The sequence below is a fragment of the Hetaerina americana genome, unplaced genomic scaffold (assembly GCF_022747635.1).
Source record: "Hetaerina americana unplaced genomic scaffold, ioHetAmer1.1.p SCAF_17, whole genome shotgun sequence".
Classification (NCBI taxonomy): Eukaryota; Metazoa; Arthropoda; class Insecta; order Odonata; family Calopterygidae; genus Hetaerina; species Hetaerina americana.
The window spans coordinates 2467501-2490747 of record NW_027286730.1 but is presented as its reverse complement, the minus strand read 5'-3'; the positions used below and the strand labels follow the sequence as shown (position 1 = coordinate 2490747).

General features: G+C 34.0%; 2 protein-coding genes across 3 annotated transcripts in view; one reads left to right on the top strand and one right to left on the bottom strand.

The window, feature by feature from the left end:
- LOC139687118 (SET and MYND domain-containing protein 4-like) overlaps positions 1–23247 on the top strand; it is a 56284-nt gene that overhangs the window by 29045 nt on the left and 3992 nt on the right. The window contains exons 10-19 of the mRNA XM_071584241.1: positions 2156–2311; positions 4043–4382; positions 6068–6150; positions 7089–7343; positions 8921–8994; positions 10393–10505; positions 11831–12008; positions 12625–12771; positions 15469–15622; positions 15751–15918. Of these exons, the coding sequence (XP_071440342.1) occupies positions 2156–2311; positions 4043–4382; positions 6068–6150; positions 7089–7343; positions 8921–8994; positions 10393–10505; positions 11831–12008; positions 12625–12771; positions 15469–15622; positions 15751–15871 (1621 nt within the window). The 3' untranslated portion in view covers positions 15872–15918. The remainder of the gene's footprint in view (positions 1–2155; positions 2312–4042; positions 4383–6067; positions 6151–7088; positions 7344–8920; positions 8995–10392; positions 10506–11830; positions 12009–12624; positions 12772–15468; positions 15623–15750; positions 15919–23247) is intronic.
- Positions 19729–23247, bottom strand: part of sing (MARVEL domain-containing protein sing) — a 7660-nt gene continuing 4141 nt past the window's right edge. Inside the window, exons 3-5 of one of the 2 annotated variants that reach the window (XM_071584243.1) lie at positions 21012–21149; positions 20349–20440; positions 19729–20222 (exon numbers count right to left, since the gene is read on the bottom strand). In XM_071584243.1, the coding sequence (XP_071440344.1) occupies positions 20378–20440; positions 21012–21149 (201 nt within the window). In that variant the 3' untranslated portion in view covers positions 19729–20222; positions 20349–20377. Of the gene's footprint in view, positions 20441–21011; positions 21150–23247 lie in introns of both variants that reach the window. The other variant, XM_071584242.1, reaches the window with a different exon arrangement.

The following is a 23247-nucleotide window of genomic DNA, read 5'->3' as shown; positions in this document are numbered from 1 at the left end:
AATGTCTCTCTTCCTTGCTTTGTAATTCTGCCTGCCTTCGTGCTGTCTAATAAGCCTACTCTCTCCCTTCATCCTAACTGTTTACCCAGCACTCTCCCTTTAATCACAGCCTTTAACACCCCACTTCCTTTCAGTATACTCTTCATCCACTTTCTCTGTCTTTTTCCAATTGAACCCAGCAGAGTTACACTTGTCCTCACCCACCCTGTATATGTGTAATTTCAGCATTTGTCTTTCTATCTGACCATTTTTGTCATTCTTTGCCAAACCTACATCTCATAAACCTCCAATCTGAACTAAACCTCTTTCCTCAAAGCCCAGGTTTCACATCCATCAAGCGCGATGAAACTTCGCATAAGTTGGAAAAAAATTTAAATTTTGTTTGCAAAGCCATACACATCAGTACTTTTTGTGTATGATTCCCATGATTTAAGTAGTATGCTCACTTCACACTGTATTTGATGCTGTCAATCTCTATGATTTGGTGCCTATAGTTCACCATACTTATTACAATTCAAGTTGTTCTGGTTGTGAACTCCCAGATCTATTTCACTATGCATGAAGCATAGGCAATGAATGTCTCAAAAATGGAGGAGCATGGTGATGTTCAAAGTTAGTTTCCATTGCTATGTATGCTCTTTTCATTATCTGCCCTACTTTCTACCACCTTTGATTTTGGTGGCAAAACTCTCTGAAAATCATCATTTTTGTCAAAAGTGAATATGTGTGAGAGGATGTGAAAGTTTCATTTCATACCACAAATAATTCTTACTGATAATGTGTGCAAAATCATGTGAGGTAAGGAATGAATGTAGTATGTACAATTGCCTAGATATCCTATGAGGATTGGAATGGTGCGGTGGCTAACGTACTGGCTTCCCACCCAGAGGCCCTGGGTTCGAATACCAGAGGCGGCAGATATTTTTCAGTGGTTTCTCGATCCCTACTCAAGGTGCTTTGTGGACAGTACTTTGAGTGAGTATTCTATCTGTCGACTGGTATGTTAAGCTGCGGACCCTTGGGCGCCTTTCGTTAAGAGTTGACTAATGCCGATGCTAGGTTTCTCTCCACTCTTCATCCTTTCCTGTCCATCTATTTTGGCGGAAATGACCTGAGCCGAATGTCACTTTACCTAAAACTACTACTACTCCTATGAGCACAATTGCTCCTTAGATGGTGCCAGACTGTACCATGTGATTTATGGAAATTAACTAATATAATAGAAAAAATGTTGCATGTAGCAGTTCTAGGCATATTTAAAGAAATTCAGTAATGTATGGTGTGTTCTAAAATTTAAACAGATATTTGATGTAATGGCTCCACAAAGTAGGTTTGTGCTGTATACCACTTAATATATTTTAAATTACATCATGTCAGCAGTGGAGCCAGCTAATCTCAGGATAAAAGAATATGTTCTAATTTTACATGTAAGTAGGGTATTAGTTATTATGTGTATGCGCATAATGTCTTACCCAGGTTCATAATCACATTTAAATTAACTTTTGAATATTTTACAAAACTAGTATGTTAGTGCTTTTATTCAGTGAACATTTTGGTACTAAACGTCAGTAACTACAGAAGAGTGTAAAATACTGTGAAAGTTCAAATTCATTAATATTAATGCGGCAATCGGTCTAAATTGGTGATCAATTATAAATTGATTACTCAAAACTAATAACTCAATAAATATAACTATTAACTTGAACTAATTCACTTCCTGGTAAATGATAATAACATTTATTTCTTTAAGGATGTCATTAATGATATATAAGACATTTATACAAAACAGCATATACACTCAGAGTTAAACATAGAATGTATTACGTTGTCAAGCAATCCATATGCATCCTTTACATTCACTCTCACTATTAGGACAAATCATCCTTAGTATACTGAGGAGCTTTTTAGTTATTTTATCAACAAAGAATATTTAGAACATCAAATTCAAGGCACCTGAAAGTAAATTTGATTCATCTCAGCATCCCAATAGTCTTCTAATAATGGTGTGTCTATCTTCAACCATTTAGGGTCTGAATTATCATCCTACATGAATGGGTTACTCAGGTATAACCAAATTTCTTTGGTGGAAGAGTCTATTTTGAAATAGGTAATATTTTTTGTATTATTAATTCCAATTTTAACGCTCCTTTTCTAGTAAAGATGCCAAGAAAGGTCGCTGTGTGTATGCAAGAAAAAATATAAAGGCTGGTGATATCCTCTTTTATGAACCTGCTTACGTTTTGTCTCTGAAAGATGAAGAAAAGAAACGGCGATGTCACTTCTGCTCCAATTCCCTTCTGGCGCCTCTCCCGTAAGTTTGAATGGAAAAGTGTACATATTATGACTTAGACTATTTCATGTCCAGTTTTAGGTTGCTCATGTTTGAATATTTTGCATCTTAACAACAATTTTTATTCCTGCGGTGTAAGCAATATCAGATATTAATTGGTAATCATGCATATTCCTTAGCGTATTAGTTTATTTTAATTTACCAATTGCATATTTCTTCTTTGAACTCATTTGAAAGCATTGATTGGCCGAATTAGCCAAATTAAATCAGGTCCAAAAATAACCATTTTGACTTCAAAATGAAATTATTTATCCATACTTCCAATTTCTCAGTTTTGCCCCCAGTCCTAGAGGCATCTTCAGGTTGAAGTTATCTTCGTTGCTCTTTGGCCGATATATGTATGTATGTAGGAGAAACTGGCTGGCCCGGGGCACTCTGATTGGCTGTTTCTTGGTGGTAAGGTAGAATTACCCTTTTCCTTGTTGAAGTCAGGGTGTAGCCATCCTCACGGTTGAAATTATTATGATTTTTCCTTAATTCTACTGCTTCTCTTATGAGTCTCGAGAAATAGCAGTTATTTTCTTTTGAAAAAAATTAGCTGACAAAATGCCAGATTCTGGCTAGGAAACAGCAAGGAGAAGCCTGGAAAGGAAAAACAGACTACATATGCTACCATCCCATACGTTGCATGAATGGCAGAAAAGATGAGCAAGCTCCAACGGTAGAATAATGTAGTAACTAGGTTCTCAACAAAGAGAAAAACCAGTGACATCATCCCTTAGCCTAATGACCAGATCCCTGATCTCATTTATGAAGGAGTATGTGAGATCAAGTGCCCAAATGGGAAAGTCCATTAGATGCAGAATTAAGGAACACCAAAGGGCCACATATAAGAAACAAGTCTTACTCTCGGCAATCTCCAAGAATGCATGGTTGGAACCGGGACACGCTATTGAGTTCGACCAAACTAAAGTGCTGGCAAGAGAAAAATGAAATTTCCTGAGACTCATAAGAGAAGCAATAGAAATAATGAACAATTCTACAAATTTTAACTGTGAGGATGGCTACACCCTGACTTCAACATGGAATAGGGTAATTCCACATGACCACCAAGGCACAGCCAATCAGGGTGCTCTGTGCCCAGCCAGCTTCTCCTATACACGGCGGACAAATTTCAATGAAAATCGCTTCGACCTGAAGACGTCTCCAGGACTGGGGGGTGAAACTGTCCAACCAGCCAACCCAGGCAATAGTAATTCCCGGAAGTAGCATAGAGCCTTCATCAGATAGATTTTGCAGAAGCCATAAGATTAATCTTTTGAACTGTTTTTATCAGTGAAATAGGGTTTTATTTTTTGTTGTTGTTTTATTATAATTGTCTCAAATACTGACATTAAGAATAAGCCAAAGAGGGAAAAATTCAGGGCTAGTAGTTGAAAAATCAGTTTGGTTCCAGGAATAGGGGAGATCCTACTTTGTCTAAAGATTGTAGAAGAAAAAAATATATATGTACATGTAAGTCAGCAAGCCATTGTTTGTGGCATACAGGGTCTTGCCTGATAAGTGTTATCCATTCTGATATAAATGGGCCTTGAAAGACACCACACACACCTTCATGGGTGTTGATTTGACCTCGCATATGTAAAAGTAAACTGTTTGCTCAAAATTTGTTTTTAATTATTGACTGAAGTATATTGTTGGTAATTTGGTTTAATGAACATTTGAGAAGTATTTGGTTTGCTTTATTTTCAGGTGTTATTCATGTGTCAAAGCCATTTACTGTTCATTTAAGTGCAGGGATAATGCATGGAAGCAATATCACAGTTTTGAATGTGGTTATAAAATCACAAATGATCTTGGCTGGCCTCCAATGCTCTCATTAAGAGCAATGCTGAGAGCAGGGGATGAACTAGAAGAATTACTAACTACCTTGTTAAAAGATGATGGCAAAGCAAAGGACAATGCAGCAAAGAATAAATGCTCCAATGAAAACTCTTTATACTGTCAAGAAAAGCAGTTGTATGAGAGAATGAATGGTCTTACCACTACAATAGACAAAGAGGAGCAGTGGAAGAGTTTTCTGTTTGTGATGGTACAAATTCTAAATTTAATAATAAAGCTGTTTGTATTATTTTTTCAAGCAAAGTGTTAAATGTAATTTTTGCTCTTTAATAGATCATAGAGTGCAGCATAAGATGAGGTTTATATTTATTTTATTTTTCATAAGATTAATAGGCTCTGGTTAATTTATTTTGAAATCTAATTTGACATGTAAAGGAACTAAAAGTTGATCATGTGAGCCTATTCTCATTAATCCTGTATCTAGATATGTCAGACAGATGGACCAGATAAGGTGACCCCAGATATAACATTTCCTCTTCCCCTCTGCTTTCTAAGTCAGGATATTCAAAATTATTTATGTTGTTTGACTCGTTACTTTGGCATTTTTACATATAATTGTAATTGTTTTACACCCCTTCTAGAATGGGGGTGTTTGCTCTCTTTGTACTAATGCATAATACCATTTTATCATAATTGGTAATCTACTAATGAAGATATATTTAGAGGCCTAAATACTTGTTATATTTGTTTCTCTTGTTTGTACTATGCCATTTCCTTCTTCACTCTTCACTTATCAGACATTTTTATTCCAACCTTTTCCATGCTCATGCCTTTAATCTGTGACCATATTCATGCTTCAGGTTCAAGTTCAGGTCCATATTTGACTATATTTTTTATATAGTTGATGTCACACTTTAATTAAAAATTCAAACATTCCAAGTTTTTATCTATCTTATATTATTATTATTTGGTCATCTACCATTTAAAGTATGTTTTGGATGGACACAAATTAAAATCCCTAAATTTTATAACCTCATCTAACAAGGCACAACCCTGTAGTCAACCTTGTAGTCTGTAGTGTATGCTTTTTCTGAAACAGTGTTGACATGTTCATGCGGCACCTCATTTTTCATTGTAATCATTGTGTTTGCATATCACCGTGGTGTCGTATAATCATTTAGTTAGTTTCAAATAAAAATGTAGGTAGTATATGGCAGCAGGAAATGGAGGTTTGTAATTTTTGGGTTTTTTCATCATATCAAGAAATCCATAAAGATGGACGGTAAATAACTACTTTTCATCTATTTACTTGTCTTCACATGACAACAATACTGTATGGATGTGGGTAATTCGCCATTATTTAACAATTTTTATAAAAGTATTTCATGCCGCATGTCAATCCATAAATTTTGTGCACTCATCTTAAACTTAGGAAACATTAAAAAGTAATAAAGATTGCATGTACCATATCTTGAAAGCAAGAAACCTAGTAAATGGTATATGTAATTTCTAATGAGGTGATAATTTCTTTGAAAATGGTCAAGCTTTTGTTAAACTATTGCAACTGTTGATAGCTTGATGCTTATCTATTCACTGTGACCATCAAAGTTCTGAGAATAAAATGAAAAAAGAGGATATTTAAATAGAAGAAGTAACCTGGTAATTCTATATGAACTTTATTAAAATACAACCTAGATTTTGAAGTTGGATGCCATCATCAGGTCGCCAACTTCAAAACCTAGGTCATATTTTAATAAAGTTCGTGTGGAATCACCAAGTTACTTCTTTCGTTTAAATTATTTGTGCAAATTCCTTAAAGTTGTTACATCTGAGACAACCAAAAAAAAGAGGAAAATGACCCAGTAAAGAGCGTATAACTGTTTAATATTCCACATTGCTTGAGTTTCATTTTGTTCAATCTTCTATTTTTTACAGGCTGCTGTTCTTCTTTCTTACTTCTTGAGTGAGAATTCCAAATGGAAAGTGGCACATAGTCAAATTTTTAGTGATAATAATGGGTAAGAATATTTTTATCAAATCATGATAGATGAAATGTCAGTCTCTTTCCAGGAAATGTTGGACTTTGAAGGCAGTCAGTAAATGATTTAGATATGATGATATATAGCATATTCAAGTAACTCAAGCCTAAATTCACCAAATGCAATGAAATGTTTTGTTATAATTTGATAAAGAAAAATCAGTTTGAGGTTTGTGCTGCCTGACCCGAGATTAGGTTGTGTGCACCAGGGCTGTCATTGTTCTTCAAATTGTGAACAAACTTAATGAAATGTTAAATCCTTGCTTTTTTGCTGAGAGAGTGAAAAAGCCAACAGTTAACTCTGTTTTAATGTAGCTTTTTTAATGTGAAAGCCAACTTACCTTACTCATCATTTGCCATTTTCTTCACTCGGGTATTGGAATTGCTATTAGATAAACACTTGATTTTGCTACCAGGAACTCAAAACTCACCAACCAAAGCATGCTCACTAACCAAACAGTAGCTGCATTACCATTCGTATTGCCCAGTTATAAAAAATAACCAAGTTGACCAATAAAATATAGGCACGAGTGTCTTAGCAGCATACAATCCTGAATGATTTAGCATGTTGATTTTGAGAGAAGGAGCAAGTGACCACAAACCAATTTACTCTATATGGTACACTCAGTCATAAAGCCAAAATGAAAGTAGTATTTATTTGATGGAAGAACCTTAAGGAAGTTGAGACATTCTTAGGAACAATTTGCTTGTACTCTCACAATATAATTTAATTATGCTGTAGACACTGGCACCTTGTGGAGGGCATTACTAGAATTAATGAGGCTGAATTTTTTATGTACATGATTTAATTGCATTTTTGATATGTAACAACATCAGTTCAAAGATTGTGCCTGCCTCAATTATCAACTATTTCTTGGGCTAATTATATTTTTTTAATTTTTTATTCTTCATTCCTAGGTCAGAAAAGTTACTACAGCTGTTAGCTACCCTTGCCCTGAAACACCTTGCACAATCTGCTGCTAATAACTTTGTGGTCCGGGATCTATGGTCCGATGAAGAATTGCTCCATAAATTAGGATGGAAAAACCAGGGCAGTGATACAGGCGTGAAAGTGGTCAAAATTGATGACGATTGGCATGATGTTGTGGCTTCTGCTGTTTATGTTTCATCCTCTATGCTAAACCATTCGTGCAAACCCAACTGTACTCATAGGTATGTATTTAATCAAAGAAAAGCTAATGCATTAAAAACCCTACAGGTTAATTTCATACAATAAAAAATAGAAATTGAGTCGGGGAGATGATTTACAGCATTTTGCTTTAGTGCATAATGCTGCTGCTATTGTGTATGGGAGCAGTCCTTATATAAAAATTCATGAGCATAGGAAGTTATGGTAGAATCTGATTGGTAATTTAGATTTTTAGTTAGCTTTACCATGAATAATGATGTGTGTTATCTATGGACATTAGTGATGGGATAGGGAAATATACAGGAGTGACATAAGGGAAAAATGTAGAGGTTAAAAAGTAATTATTGCTCATGGGGCCACTAACTGAGGAATGAAAATGGCACCGATGGTACCAGTTTGTTACTGTACTAAAGCCAATTTTTTTGGAGTGGCACAAGAGAACGGGTGGTCTCTGAGAATCGATGCTATATGAAGAAAGATGAGGGCAGGGTGAAGGATGGATAAGATGTAAAAGGATCAACAGATAGGAAGGAGAAATAAATAAGAATAAGTCACATGAATGCTGTTTTGATGGCAATGCCATCTTTCTCAGGCAAGATGTGATAATTATTTAACAAATCAAATGACCATGGGGAATTACTATTTTCCAGACTCAAATCCTGGAGGCGGTAGAATTTTCTGGAGGTATCCTGACCTCTTACTGGGGGACCACGTGGAGAGTACTTCAAGTGTAGTATGCCGTCAATCAGATGAGCATTGAATTGTAGACCTCTTGGCATATTTTGTTACGTAAGAGTAGGCTAATTCTGCTGCTTGGAGTCCCTCCACAATTTCCCCCATTCCCTGAACATCTTTTCTCTACCAAATCACCCACTAAGTCTTAATGGCAAATATGAACTCAGCTGTGAGATGTTCCTCCTAATAACAACATATTACTATTCCTCAATGAGCAGTCAGGCCCCTTGAATCTTTCCCTTTTGGCCTCACAAATTTTTTCCTTATACTCCTTTTTTTCATCTTATTTCACCAGTGATATTCATAGATATCATCATAAATTTGTTCGTTTTGTCCATGCACCTTACCTCCTATTCAGAATTACATGATGGATGTTTTTCAAAATAAGATATAAAAATGATTTGAGTTCTCTTCCTAAATAAGCTGCTTTCTTTGACCACCTCCTGGAACTTGTATGCAATCATGTTCTAGTGTGGAATTGTACAAACCCAGGGTTATAGTTTTGACAGGTTTGGCAAATCTTTAGTTGAAATTTTGAAACTATAAGAAATATCACCTAGGTATACTCTTTTATATTTAAAATTCATTATAATGGCGTTTCTAATCAAAATTTATGTTGAAAATTTGTATAGTACATTGCTTTTCTCTACCAGGACAAAGTTAAATATAGTAGCTTTTTATGAATTCTTGAGAAATATTTAAGATATTCAGAAACATTGTTAATCAATTGCTGAAGTTAGAATTAAGTTCTTGAAAAAGAAAGACGTACTTATGGTCATGAGATATCAACAAATTGATTGCTATATATTTTTATTTTGACCTCCCATTTTAATTTTGTAACACCTATATTTTTTATATTTTTCAGTTTTTATAAGCGATACTTAATAGTAAAGGCATGTGTAGATATTCCAGAGGGAAAAGAAGTCTGCATTCACTATGGTTAGTATATGTTTACTTATCCTTTTTTAATATATTCTAGTAATGTCCATGCCTTTATGTAATATTTTTAGTTCCTTTGTTCAACAACATTTGAAGTGTAACCCAAGCACATGCATAGTGGCCTAATGCAGATAGGCATTTGTTTGAAAATTTATGTGTGTTTTATCTGTATTTATATCTGTAAATAATAATTTATGTATATATATATATATATATATATATATATATATATATATATATATATATATATATATATATAAGCACATTTATGTGGAAATGACTGGTTCCCCAACATCCCTTGCTGCATGTCTTCGTGGTCACTTGTAGGTTAGGCATTAATTAGATGCAACTGTAGGTGCCCACGTAATGAAACTGATTTCTAGCATCTCTCGTGATTTTATGAATTTAATTTGGTTAAAGTACATGTTGATGCTACGTCCAGAGCTACTGCATTTTAAAGTATAATTTGTATCAATATTGTGAAATAAAGGTATCTGGAAATAACTTTGAAAAGTGCTTGAAGTGCTGAGCTAGAATGTGGAATTTTAGTACATATCTTAATAAAAACTCCATTGTGAGATGTATAATGGTTTATTGCAATAATATTGGCAAAAGCTTCTTTACATGTCTATTCTTAATTTCATATGTGGCTTCCTATACTGCTATGGAACCCTTTTCACCTAGGCTGAAATATGCACACATAAAATGCATGGATAATTAATTGTAGGTAGCAACCACATGGCCAAATGCTACTCAGTTGTCAGACAATTGGGTTTTATGTAAATCTATAAAACTTGTATAGAATAAACCATTAGTAAGGGACTTGTCTTGTTTAGTGATAGTTTTGGATTGATTTTATTCCAAAACCATGTTGACTTTGGGGCCATTTTCATTTGGGAAGATAACCTATTCTTTGCTGCATATTTCATCATACAAAAAAGAGCTGCTTTATGCTCCTTTCCAATATAAGGTCAAATTGTGTACCTGATTTTGAGCCATGAAATAAGTCTCTTAATGGATTAAGTGTATGCAGGAACAAAATTATGATTCTGTTCATTCTATTACCTTTTCCTGTGTTACTCTCATAGTATCCAGCAGTAATATCCTAGTACAAAGTGATCATTAGAGCTTTTTTAATAAATGAATTACTTTAGAGTAAGGGCCTCTATGCTGATTATCATTTATTTGAATAAGCCTTGATGGGGAGTAATAGAACTCCAATCACAAAGCTTTAGACCTCTTCTAATGTTAGACATTGTTCCTGATGCTGTGGTTTTGTAATATTGATCTTTACAATTTTGAATTTTAATTGCAATGCCTTAGTAAATGGATGTGATTACACATATTATACATTCCTATATGATTAGCAAATATTATTTATGGTTTTCTTTTTTACAGGACAAGTCTATACTAGGAAGGGCCGAAAAGAAAGGCAGAAATTCCTAAAGGATAATTGTTTCTTTGATTGTGACTGTGAAGCATGCAGCAATCCTTTGAAGTTCAATGCATTGGTATGTCTCTTTTTATTTCCATTAACAATACCTGTGTAAAATGAATAAAATTGTGGTATATATTTTTATATTCAATTCCAAAACCTACTGTAACCGCTTGAGTAGCTTCAGGCGTGATGTGGCGGAAGTCGAACATAATGAATAACTGATCGAAGCACTTTTCCACTTGATAAATTTTTTTTATTTGTCGTAAAATAAAAATATTTATCAAGTGGAAAAGTGCTTTGATCAGTTGTTCACTACCTTAACCGGTAGATTACCAATGATAACAATATGCTACATATGGATAGAAATGTGAATACAATTTTTTCCTCAGTATTACTAGTGCTTAAGCATTGCTTTAAGATCTGCTTAGTGTGATCATATGGACCTTGTCTGGAAAACTGTGCACACACTTAATTGAAATTGAAAATAAAGTGTTCTTATATCATAAGGATCAATTTATGTGGAAAAATCTAAAACAAAAAAATGGCTTTTGCTTTAGAGGGTTTCTTTTATTTTATTTAATTACTTTATTGGGGTGAGATTGAGACTTTATAGCTACCTCTTCCACCTTACTATGTAACATTGCATGTATATTAATGATAATTACAAACACCCAAGTCCTAGAAGGAAGAAAACCCAAACAGGCATTAATAGTTGTGCGCGATGCACCGCAGTCCACAAGGTTAAAGCCAACTTTTAAACACTTAGGCTGTTTATACCTTGACAAATTCCAAAGAAACTGCGGGAGATGCCACAAGAGTCAGTAACTTTTAACTGAGTCTCCTGTGACATTGTATGTACGGTACTTCATCACAACATCTTGTTCCTATATTATGGTATTTCATCACAACATCTTGTTCCTTTAAAGTCCCCGAAATTTCAGAGTTTAAGAGGATGCCTCGATATCTTAACTGGCTAAAGCACTCGACCAGATATTGAGGGATCGGGGCTCGAATCCCAGTCAAGGCGAATGATTTTTACACTCTAAAATTGTTGCATTGAAATGCACATTAGCAGATGACTCCGTTATAAGTTACAGTTGTGGCATCTCCCGCAGTTTCTTATGAATTTGGTTCATTCTAACTAGTTATTTGTTGAAAAACTCTGTCGTATCAAAGTTTTACATTACTGCATCCTACCCTGCTCTCTACACACTATTACAACAGCTTTAATTACTTCAAATATTACTTTTTTGTTCTTAATATTTTAAAAATGTATTAGAAGTCATGAAAATATGGTTTGAATTACATGCTTATGTGAAGTTTTGTACAAATATACTGAATTGAAATGGTTGTGTTTTAATATTCTTTTGGCCTACTGATATTGTTTGCCTTATGTAGAAATCAAGAGCTTACTTGTGTCCAGAATGTGGAGGGCCTTTTGTCAAAAGTGAGGAAATGTTTGGAGAGGATGAGCATGGTACATTTGAATTGTGTTGTTTAGATTGCCAGAAAGAAGCAAACATGCTGAAGCAATTAGATCGTGGCGTGGACCTTGGACATATGGAGTATTGTTTTGGTAATTATCTCTCACTGTTTAGTCATATGGTGATGGAAAAATAATTTTAATTATCAGTATGAAGTGATTTCCTCAGTTTTCATCTGAGGCAAGTCAATGTGTACTGTATACTTTGAATTTAAATGGAAAATGTACATTGTGGAATCAAGGTCTACCAGCACCAGATTTCTACCATAGCCTTAGAAGAATTCCATTGCGCCACTATTATTTTAAAATTATCGTTTATGTCCATTCTTTGTGAAATATTAATAATTGTACTTTAGCAAGAACCATCAAATGTTGTTATCAGGTTAACTTATGTATATACTGCTAGAAATCAATGTCTATTGTAAGTGGTTGAAATTAAGCTGAAGGGTGAAATTTTCAGTTTTGTTTGTGGAAAATCCTCAGCCTGCTCATATCTTAGAATAAAATTAGTGAACAATTTGAAGATATCATTTATTTAATAATCTAATGATTAATATTGATTTGCATAAAACAGCTGATTTTCTACTTTATTTTCTTTTTAAGTTACCATTCTAAGTAACCATTTTACATTGATTTTCACTTTTGATTAGCATAGAATTGCTATTTTTATACATTTTGAGTCCTCATAAAATATAATTTTTATTTATAGGAATGAAAAAATTAAGATGCAATGATGTTGGAAAAGCAGTGCTGCATTTCCAGAAGTGCCTTGAAATATTACAGAAATTTTATTACCATGAGAATCTGGCTCTTTCACAGTTAATGGACAAAATATCATTTTGTTTTGCATCCCAAGGTAATATCATGCACGTAGGGTAATTTTCATTATTAAAACTTAAGCCTTGTTAAATACATTTGATGTATATGACTAAATGTATGGCATGAGACGGAATGCCTGAAATGTAAATTTTAATTAATTGTAAGAGGTTAGGTTCCTAAAATGTAAAATACACCCATACATAGGGGTAAAAATCTGTTGCAACTTGCAAAATTACATGATTTATTATGTGATTATATATTTACATGAACAAAAAAAATTCTCTTATTATTCAAATGTACATTATTTTTTATGATTTTGTGTACAATTTTTTGGAATATTAAGTGTCAGATTTTGTGCATCCATTTTACCCTCTTCTCAATTTAAATGTGATATTGTGATACTCTATCACTTCTTCTATAAAACAAGTTGAACCCTATTGCTACCACTCTTGAGTTTCTTGTCAATGAAGTTCTGAGTTCTATTGTGGCTAGGACCTGGAGCAAGTACACATTCTTGCATGTATTATACCAAGCACCCAGCTGAAACTGTTGATGAACACTAAATTCTTGGGTTTAGTGAAGTAGAAATGGAACAACAATTTGTTGCATTGATACTTCAAAACACTGAATAGAAGAAGCGGAACACTCTGAAGTCAAGTATCAATTCATCTAACTGACCAGTTATTTACATTGAAGAATTAAAAATGTCCGCCATTATAGCTTTGATGAATACTGGATTGTAATTGACCATGATAATACCCCATTGTAAATACAATACCACATTTATGAAGTATTGTTTCTTTGCTACTGCTGGAATTTTATTTTTTCAGAAAAATTGGTCATTTTTTATAAATTGTTTACATTCACACACAGTCCAGTGAAGTCAATTTGCTTTTCTATCTATGCATTTAAAAAAAATGCCAGTAGGCCTAACAATTGTAAAATTTAATTTTTTTCCTATGATTAGGAAGGAAGCTGCAGTGAGAATTTACTAAAGAAATAGGAAAATAAATGTATACCCATATGCATGAATTTGTGAATTGTGAGTCTACACAGTTCACAAAGTCATGCATATGGGTACGCATTTATTTTCATATTTCTTTACTAAAGTCTCACTGCAGCTTCCTTCCTAATCATGGGATGAAAATTAAATTATAAAATTGTTAGGCCTACTTGATCAACCCTATGATCTAAGCCCAAGAAAATAGCACAACGAATATTTTTGGAACATATTGAAATGGCTCCTTTTGTTGGCTATCTATTTCCTCTTTTACTCCGTTGTTTTGTTCCAAATAGGTTTAAGCTTAATTGATTTTAGTGAGAATGATTGATTATATGTTGAAATTAATGTTTCACAGAACAAGGTAAAATTCTGTAGGCCATTATATGAAGTGAATAGAACTCTAACTTCATTCCAACATAGCATCTAACAACATTCAACGTAATGTCATGTTTGTCAGATGGCAGAAACAATTCTCATTGAATCTCTTACAAAATTAGACAAATATGGTTCATGATAATACTGCTATTCTACTAATAGCTAATGATTATTAAAAAGTTTCTGGGAACCTAATCAATCTAGGCAAGAAGAAGTTTGAATTTGGATTAATTAGACATTTAAGAGCAGTTTCAAAACTAAAGGAACATCCAATACACTAAAGGCAATGACGCTGTGATCAGAGATAAGAGGCTAAAAAAGTTTATAATATTCCTGGACATTTTAACTAGTGATGCATTATCTAAACATGCAGAGTTTCTGGTTGGTTGTGAGTAGGTGTAATACCGGTTAATGGACTTGAGTAAACTATCAAGCTGAGTACTATACCTTGAGTCACTGGTCATATAAATATTTAAATCCATCCCAATGACAATATTAGCACTACACTAAACCTCTTATAGTTAATTACAGATTATACTAAAGTGAGCTTAGGTGAGCGATACATGGATACAGCAATTGAGTTATAACACTTAAAGAAAACTGTAACAATTTCAAAGGGTATGTCAACACAGAAACACTCAGTATCTAGAATATTATACTTTAACCTGTTTTTTGTAAATATGCAGATGCCACCATTTTCAAGTGATTTGAGGCAGTGTATAGAGCTAAGATTTAATCCTTGAAGGGGAGAGAAGTCCTCTTCATAAAATCTCCTACCAGCCTATGTTTACTCATAAATCGTTTTAAATGACACATGAAGTGGTTTAACCTGCCAATCTGTTTCTATAGTTAATCTTTCCTAGTGTGTCTTTGTGGAATTGTTCCATGATGAATAATGTGAAAATAAAACTTTGTAAATCCACATGAAAAATAAACTTTAATGCGACCCAGGTTTCACTGCAGTGCAGCATCATCAGGCATAATCATTGGCCTGATGATGCTGCACCGCAGTGAAACCTGGATTTACAAAGTTTTATTTTGACATTATTTAACCTGTTTCTAACAAATTCCAAGATATCATAATAAAGTGTTTCACATAACAAACATTAAAGAGCCATTTCATAACATTATTAAATAATGTTTTATTGTATATTTTTTTATAATTTGTATCAATATGAACATCTCTTTTAAAAATGTTGGATTACTTTTTTTGCCTTCTTTTTTTACCATAATCGTGGAAATGTCTTTTATGCATAAAATGTGGTAGCAGCAGCAATTAAATATGTTCCATGTAACATATCAATCCGTATTACACATATTGTATGCATTCATCCTCTGTTTTTTTTTATTTTTCAGAGAAATATAATGAGGCTTTGGCATACCTTATCTCTAGTCTACAAATTCTTGAGTGTAATTTTGGATCCAACAGTTTGGAGGTAGCATTTGAATTGCAGAAACTGATTGATGTGATACTTGCTACTATGAAAATCAAGGATAAAAAAATTGAAGAGTATGTGAATTTTCAGTCTCGTTACTATCATTCTGTGATTTGTCTTTCTTGCAGTGTAGTGCTTTGTGCTTCTCACTTTTTGAAACATTGTTCTGTAATTAAAATCCTTTCTGTTCATCATTTTACAGAGGAAGGCATGATCAATGTCTAGGATACATTAACAGAGCATTAGCAATATTTAATCTTCATGGTGGGCCATGGTTTCGAGCAGTGAGAGATCTTCAAATGCTGAAATTGGGAATGAGTTAGCTATGCTCCTGGTTCTTAACAAGGCATTAAGCATCCTTCATAAATTGGTTAGTAAAAATTATTATGTACTATATATTAGCATGACATTTTTTTGTTATTGCTTTTAAAACTGTTAATATTGTGAGTTTGTATTTCATACTCTTCAGTTTACATTATGGTTAAATATATATATACCATAGTGCAGAAAATCGTCCAAACAAAAAAATGAAACCTCTTCAATACTAGCAGGAAAACTTAATTTCTCATCTGTTGGTGTATTTATGATCATTGATTGCAGCAATGGTATGAGAAGGTCAAGTAAAAATAGCAATGCAGGAGAGGCATAATATAAATGAATTGTGGGCAATTGACCTCCAAAGCTGCTCTTTGTTTTTACCATCAATGCAAAGATTACAGCCAAAGTATACCAAACTCAGTTTAAAAAATATATTTCATTCATCACAAAAGGTTTACAAATGAAGTTCATATTTTCATGAACTTGAAGCAATGAAATTCACATATTTTCAAAAGAATGTAAACTGAACAAAGTGTCAAAATTTCTACTGAATTTCAACTTGCAATTCTCAAAAAATTCAAATTTATCACAAGCTTGAGAGTTCTTTTTGTTGGTTTATGGGAAGGGAGAAGATGGTGCAAAGAGTGATAAGGTTATGGATTAGTCATGACCAAATGCATGCAATTTAGGGACATCCAGTTTGGACATTAAATTCTTTCTTACAGATGGCAATACCATAGTTCTTAATGCTTTTTACTGAAAGTCCTTTTAATTCCTAAAATGATCAGTTAATAGTGCAATTAATCTTCTGGGCATCTATAACCTGTATTATATGCTTTTCCAGTAATTGGACTTAGAATGAAATTGAAACCTTAAATTTACATTTTCGAGGGCACTGATGGAAAAATATGTACAAATGAGATGGAGCATCATAAAATATTTTTAAGGCATATTTTTATATCTTTCAGAAGCTTTTCATCAACTTCTCCTCGTACTGAAAAAGTGCAACTTCCACTATGGAAATAATATAAGTATGCCATATTTAGATCAAATCAACAAACATTAGTTAATTTTTAAGGAATGCTCGCCACTGTGATTGTGCATGATCAAATTATAGTTTTCTAGCCATTGAAGGCTCCAAGGAAAAGACAAATATGTTTTTTTTTCATTATCATTTGTACAATTTACACAAATATCAGGATTAATGAGATCACTAATATTTATTTTTGAGTTGAATTTATTTTCTCAAATTCTCAGTCAAACTCTGAGAAATGAGCAGTATATTAATATATGGAGCAGTGTTACATGTCATTGTTTGGAGAATACCCTTTTCATCTGTGTTCAGATTAGCAGGGTGACTGTTCAGCCTCCAAGCAACTTCCTCATTTGTCCACCGCTACTTCGTTCAAAATTTCCATGTATGCATTGCTTTAAATGCACTCTTATGGTATCTTAACCATTCCTGAACCTTCTAAATCAGTCTAAAATAAAATAATTATCTAAACTAATTTATGTAACCTGATATTGACTAAACTATGGAAGTGATAGCACAGATTCATTGGTGTGTGATCTCAAAAAGAGTATTGATTAAGTGAACAAGAAACCACAGTTATCTTTCCCATGACAGAAATAAGAGAAATGGTTGTGATCCCCTCCTCAGAAATGGACCCTTGTCCTAGTCAATTTGAAGAACAGGAAAGTAGAAAATATCAAGGGATAATCGGCGGAAGGAAATAAATATATATTGAGTTTGTTAGAAGTTTGTAAGAAATAGTACATAATGACATGTTAGGGACTGTCTAAAACCTCATTTTCATAGGTAAATAACTTTACTTACTTTATATGTTATTATGATTTTATTTTGATATAGATATACGAGTATATTGATTTGAATAAAATAACTACGTAACCATAATTTTTTTAATGCATTTCATTGTCTCTCCCCATGGACCTTGATGTTGTGGAAGGGATTGTGCCTTCTGATAACCCCTAGAGCAGGTGGGAACAATGAGATATTTGCTCTTGGTGTAGTCACCCATGCCAGATTGGTTAAAGAGTAGGAGCCAGGAGAAAGGTAGTCGTGCAGCATCTCCCTCAGTAAGGTGACTGAAATAGCATCTGATCCAGGTGGGGCAGCCATTGAGTGATCATAAAAAACTATGAACACAGTAATCAACCCGAAGGTCAGTTTGATAACTGATTTTAGATTTCACCAAGTACTAAGCCCGATGGCGTGTGAAATTCACGCATCAGGGTAGGGGGGCCAGTTCCTTTCCCTGGGTTGGTTATGGTTTCCCAGAAAGACCTTGCGCCCGAAAAATCACATAGCTTGGGTGGAGGTGAAGGTGCCCAGAGAGGGTTCCCCAGTATTCGAACCAGGGCCCTCTGGTCAGTAGTCCAACGCTCTACCCCTTGACTGCCGCGACCCACTGAGTGATTATATAACATTAAAAACTCTTTTGAAGAAAATAGTGGGAAACCACTGTATTCACTTATCCCTAGAATTTCATTTTGAACGGTATAAAGAGAATGAGTCCTGACAACTATGGAACTCAGCCAAATTGACCATGTGTCACATCAGGCTGTGGGGGAGGCAAGGTTTCCACGGTCATCATCTCATGAAATTCTTGCAATGAAAAACTGACAGCAGCAGCTCAGAAAATGCAGAAAAGGACCAAATTAGTTAGAATAGGAACTTGAAATGCTAGGACAATGTTCAAGGCATAATCATGGGTTTTCCTGGAGGGGAACCATTGATAGTTATGGGGATGGGAGTAGCCAGGGGTTAATCATAAAAAACACTTGGTTTAGACACCACAAAGGGTATAGGTATAAATGTAAAATGCCTAGGGATTCAGGAAGATATCAGACTATATAATGGTTGGGCACAGATTTAGAAACTGAGTGATTAATTCACACAGTTTCGTAGGAGTAGATGCAGACTCAGATCATAATTTAGTCCTAATGAACTGTAGTGTCTGACTCCAAAAGATAAAACATGGAAGATGGTTTAGGAAATGGAATTTGGAAGCATTGAAAGGAATGTCAAGATAGGAGTATTAGGAGAGTGTAGAGAAATAATAAGTGAGGACAGGGAGCTGGGTGCTTCAAAGGAAAAAGAGGAATATATTACTTGAGGGATATTGAAAGCCACAAATGAAACAATAGGAATAGTAAATAGGGAAAGGACAAGGAAACCATGTATTACTGATGAGATGATTAGAAAGATAGATAAGAGAAGGAAAAGGAAGAATTTATATACAGAGATAGGTAGAAGGAAGTTTGTTCCTGAGGAGTCATTTTTCTGTAGCCCTGAAATAAGAAAAGTTGTGAAAAAGTATCTCTGGTTGATGAAGAATCTCAATGAATGTTAGGTTACATCTATTTTTATTTGAAGAGGACCTAAAAATAGTTATGGTTTATAAAAATACAGATGCATAAAGCTAAATGCTGTGATAATTAAGTATTTATATTTTGGTTCATATCATTTTGTTGTACAATTTCTAATGAGAATTATTACACTGCTCTCTGATTGCATTATAAAAGTTAACAGTGTGCAAATATGCAATTAAATTACAAATTTTCAACATTCACATAGTGTTACCAGCAAAGTTAAATCACCACCCAATCCATCACATTAACAGAGTTTGAAACAATAAGGCTCTGACAGTTCATTCCTACTGTGTTTCCTAATGGCTATATAGCTGAAAAGGTACATAAAATGACATATTTTCTGGAATAGATATAAAGAGTAAAATTACTTATTTTATGATAATTATTTAAAATTTAAAAATCAAAGACCCTATTAGCTAGATCTTAACTTTTATGAATCAGTTTTCATAAAAAAAATATCATAATCACTGTAGTATTCCTAATATCCTATTTAAGTATGAGAATTAGGATACAATTGCTGTATTTCATAATTATAGTAAGGACTGATAAAGCATCACTTGCTTTGAGTAAAAAAAGATACTAGCCATTTGTTTATAAAAATATGAAAGCATTACAGAATCACTAGAATCTCACTTTCTCTAACATATTAAATCACAATTTATTTTAATAATTTTTATTGAAAATTCACCATAAAGAAATAAATTTCCCTGAGATATGGTGGTAAAAAAAGTTGACTTAATGGTAGATGCTGCATGGAAGCTGAATTCATTTTATTGGAATGACTAAAACAGTTGTCAATATTCCTTGCACTGAATACCATGATGGAATGGCTTCCATTGATAAACTCCCAAATAGGCATTCCTGGCTTTGTTATATATAGCTCTCCAGTTGGCTGTTTGGCTATAATGTACTGTACTGACAATGTTCATTTCTGTAGTGTGATATTCTGTCTCAGAAAGATTGCTGAAAAGCACAATTGGAAGTTTCAGATATCTACTACATTATTGTTCATTGAATGAGCACAACAGCTGGGTACTGAGTAACCACAGTGAAATTCTACTTGTTAGTATGCACATCTATAGCCATTACCATGAGAAATAATTGATCAGCACCATCTGTTATGTCCTGTATGCCTTGTATGCATCTATGCCGTGAATAATTGATGCCACAAAACACAATACCTGTAAATAAAATAAGCATATTAATATTCAGCCAAATTGTATTTTTGACTTTTTAATTAAAAATATAGCAAGAGTCTTATGATTAGCAATGCTCATTCATGCTGAAAGTCACCTTCAAATTTAATGCATTAGTTTTCGAACAAGTCTTGTTCAGTAGTAGGACCAAAAGGACAACATTATTTTGGTATGGTTTCTCTTGCATTTCCCAATACTTTTAATCCCTTCTATTGTAAAAGGTGAAATTTTAGGTTCTTCTTGATTTCCTACTATAATTGTTTAATGTTTCCTTTGATGTTATTCCTTACCCCTATAAGGAGTTACAATTCAAAATTTTTCTTAGCTAAGGTCTTACCATCAGAAAATTTTTATTTAATCTGCAGATGTTAAATATGCATTCCTTTCTTAGCTTCTTATGCAATATATTTAGGAATTAGATAGGAATGCATAAGCATAATGTGTCAACATGCTGTTAATTGACCTGAACCATCACATCATTGATAATTTTAAAAGTATTATTGTTTTTAATGATTCAAATTATTTATATTTAGTGTAATCAATCTTTGAAACTTACGTAACTTGCGGTAAGAGCTGGAAATGTAAATGGAAGTAGCAGTAGCTGCAATGGCAATAGAATGATGCTTACAGAGAAAGCCAAATATCCACCAGAGGACAAGTAGAGTATGCAAACTATTGCATGAAACCAGAGCTCCTGTTAAAAAAAAAGGAAATGATAATCCATGCTTGTTTGTAACAATTTCATAGTGTAAAAATCATTTGCGTAAAACCTCATGACCTTTGTTTTTTTATACATTTTTTCTCATCTCATTTCTATTGCTTTGAATTTCCAATTCACTCAGCAATGCTTGCAACACCTTGGCTGACTGACAAACTAAAGCTTGATCATCAGCAAACTTAACTGTTTCCCTGACTTTCATTCCTATGTCCAGTTCTTCCCATGCCTCTTTAATCATTTCCTACATGTATACATTGAACAGCACAGGTGATAATGGACAACCCTGCCTTACACCTCTTCCTAACAGTGCCCATCCAGACTCTCTGTCCCCCACTCACACCTGAGCAGTCTGAGATATGTATAGGATGCGGATAAGCCTCCTTTCCCTCCAATCTATTCCTATTTTCTTCAATATACTCATTAGTTTTTCCCAATTCACTCTATCAAACGCTTTTTCGAAATCTATGAAACAGGCAAATATATCCTGATTGTATTCTATATTCCTCTCAGTTATTGATCTCATTAGTGCAATGACATCACGCGTACCTCTCCCCTTCCTAAATTCAAACTAATCACCACCTAAGTAATCATTCTCCCTACTCACTTTCCTTTAGTTGATGATCCTGAGGACAGTTTTAGCTGCATGAGAAATCAAACATATTGTTCTGTAGTCCTCACATGATATAGCCTTTATTTTTTTCAGAATACGAACTAAAACTGATCTCACAAAGTCTTCCGGCCAAATTCCTCTATCATAAATGCTACAAATTAGTCCATAAATATTCTTCCTCCCCCATTTTCCTGAACCTTTAAGTGGTTCCACTGGAATATGGTCTACCCTCATAGCCTTATTTGATTTCATTACCATAAATGCCCTTTCTATCTCACTGTTGAGTAATCCTGGACCTAAATTACCTTCATTTTCATGATATTCTCTTTCTCTCTCTAACCTTGCTGGTCTAAGTTCTTTACCATACAGTTCTTCTATATATGGTATTAGTTCCATCTCTATTCAATCATTCCTGGTTCAAGTAATATTTCTCCCAAAATATCTCTTATCGCGAACACAGATTTTTACTCCTTAATTTCTGACCATTTTAACCATTTTATATAGTGCACCAATTTCACCCTTCCTCTGCAAAGTTTCCATATCGTCACACTACATCTTCCACCATACTTTTTTGCTGTATTTTTTACCCTTTACAATTTATTATTTAACTCTTTGTACTTCCTTCTACCTAACTCAGTATTTACATTCTTCTGTATTTCCTTCTGTCATCTATCTCTCTAATTATCTGATCTGTAATCTGTAGTTCCATTTTCCATTTCTTGTTAACATTTCCTTTATTTCTTTAGCGACTTTTGATATCCCTTTTTTGGTATACAAGTATTCCCATTTTACCTCCATAGTGCATACTCAGCTCCTTTCCCACACTCATGAATTACTTTACATCCTGCTGATTACTCCTTCCTTGTCAATCCAGTTAATGCTTCTGACGCTGAGCGTCGAAACCTAGGTCGTGAATAAATATTTTATGTGGAAAAACCAAGTGTTTCCTTTGCAATAATGCTTCTACGTTCCATTTCGTAACCTGCCTACCCAGCCTTATCTATTAGAATCAGATGCCACAATTCATAGCTACTATAGTAAATTGTGATCAGGGTCCACATCTCCTCCTGGGAAACTGTGCGAATTGATCATGCCATTCCAAACCTTCTGTGCCTCACCATAATGTAATCAAACTGATACCTTCCTGAGTCACCTGGCATTTTCTGTGTATACCTATGCCATTTGTGGTGCCTAAACCAAGTGTTTATAATGAATATCCCCTGTCACCTGCAGAACTCCATTGCTTTCTCCCCATGGTCATTCCTCATACCTAAACTGTAATCCCTCACCTCATCAACATCTCTTCCTTCGTCTGCCCTCGCATTCCAGTCCCCCATCACTATCAAATGTTTCCTTGTCAAAACATCTGCGATCATGTCCCTTGAGCTGATGGTACAACCTATCAACTTCTTCTTCCTTATGATTGCTTGGTGGTATGTATACCTGAAGTATAATCAAGTTCAT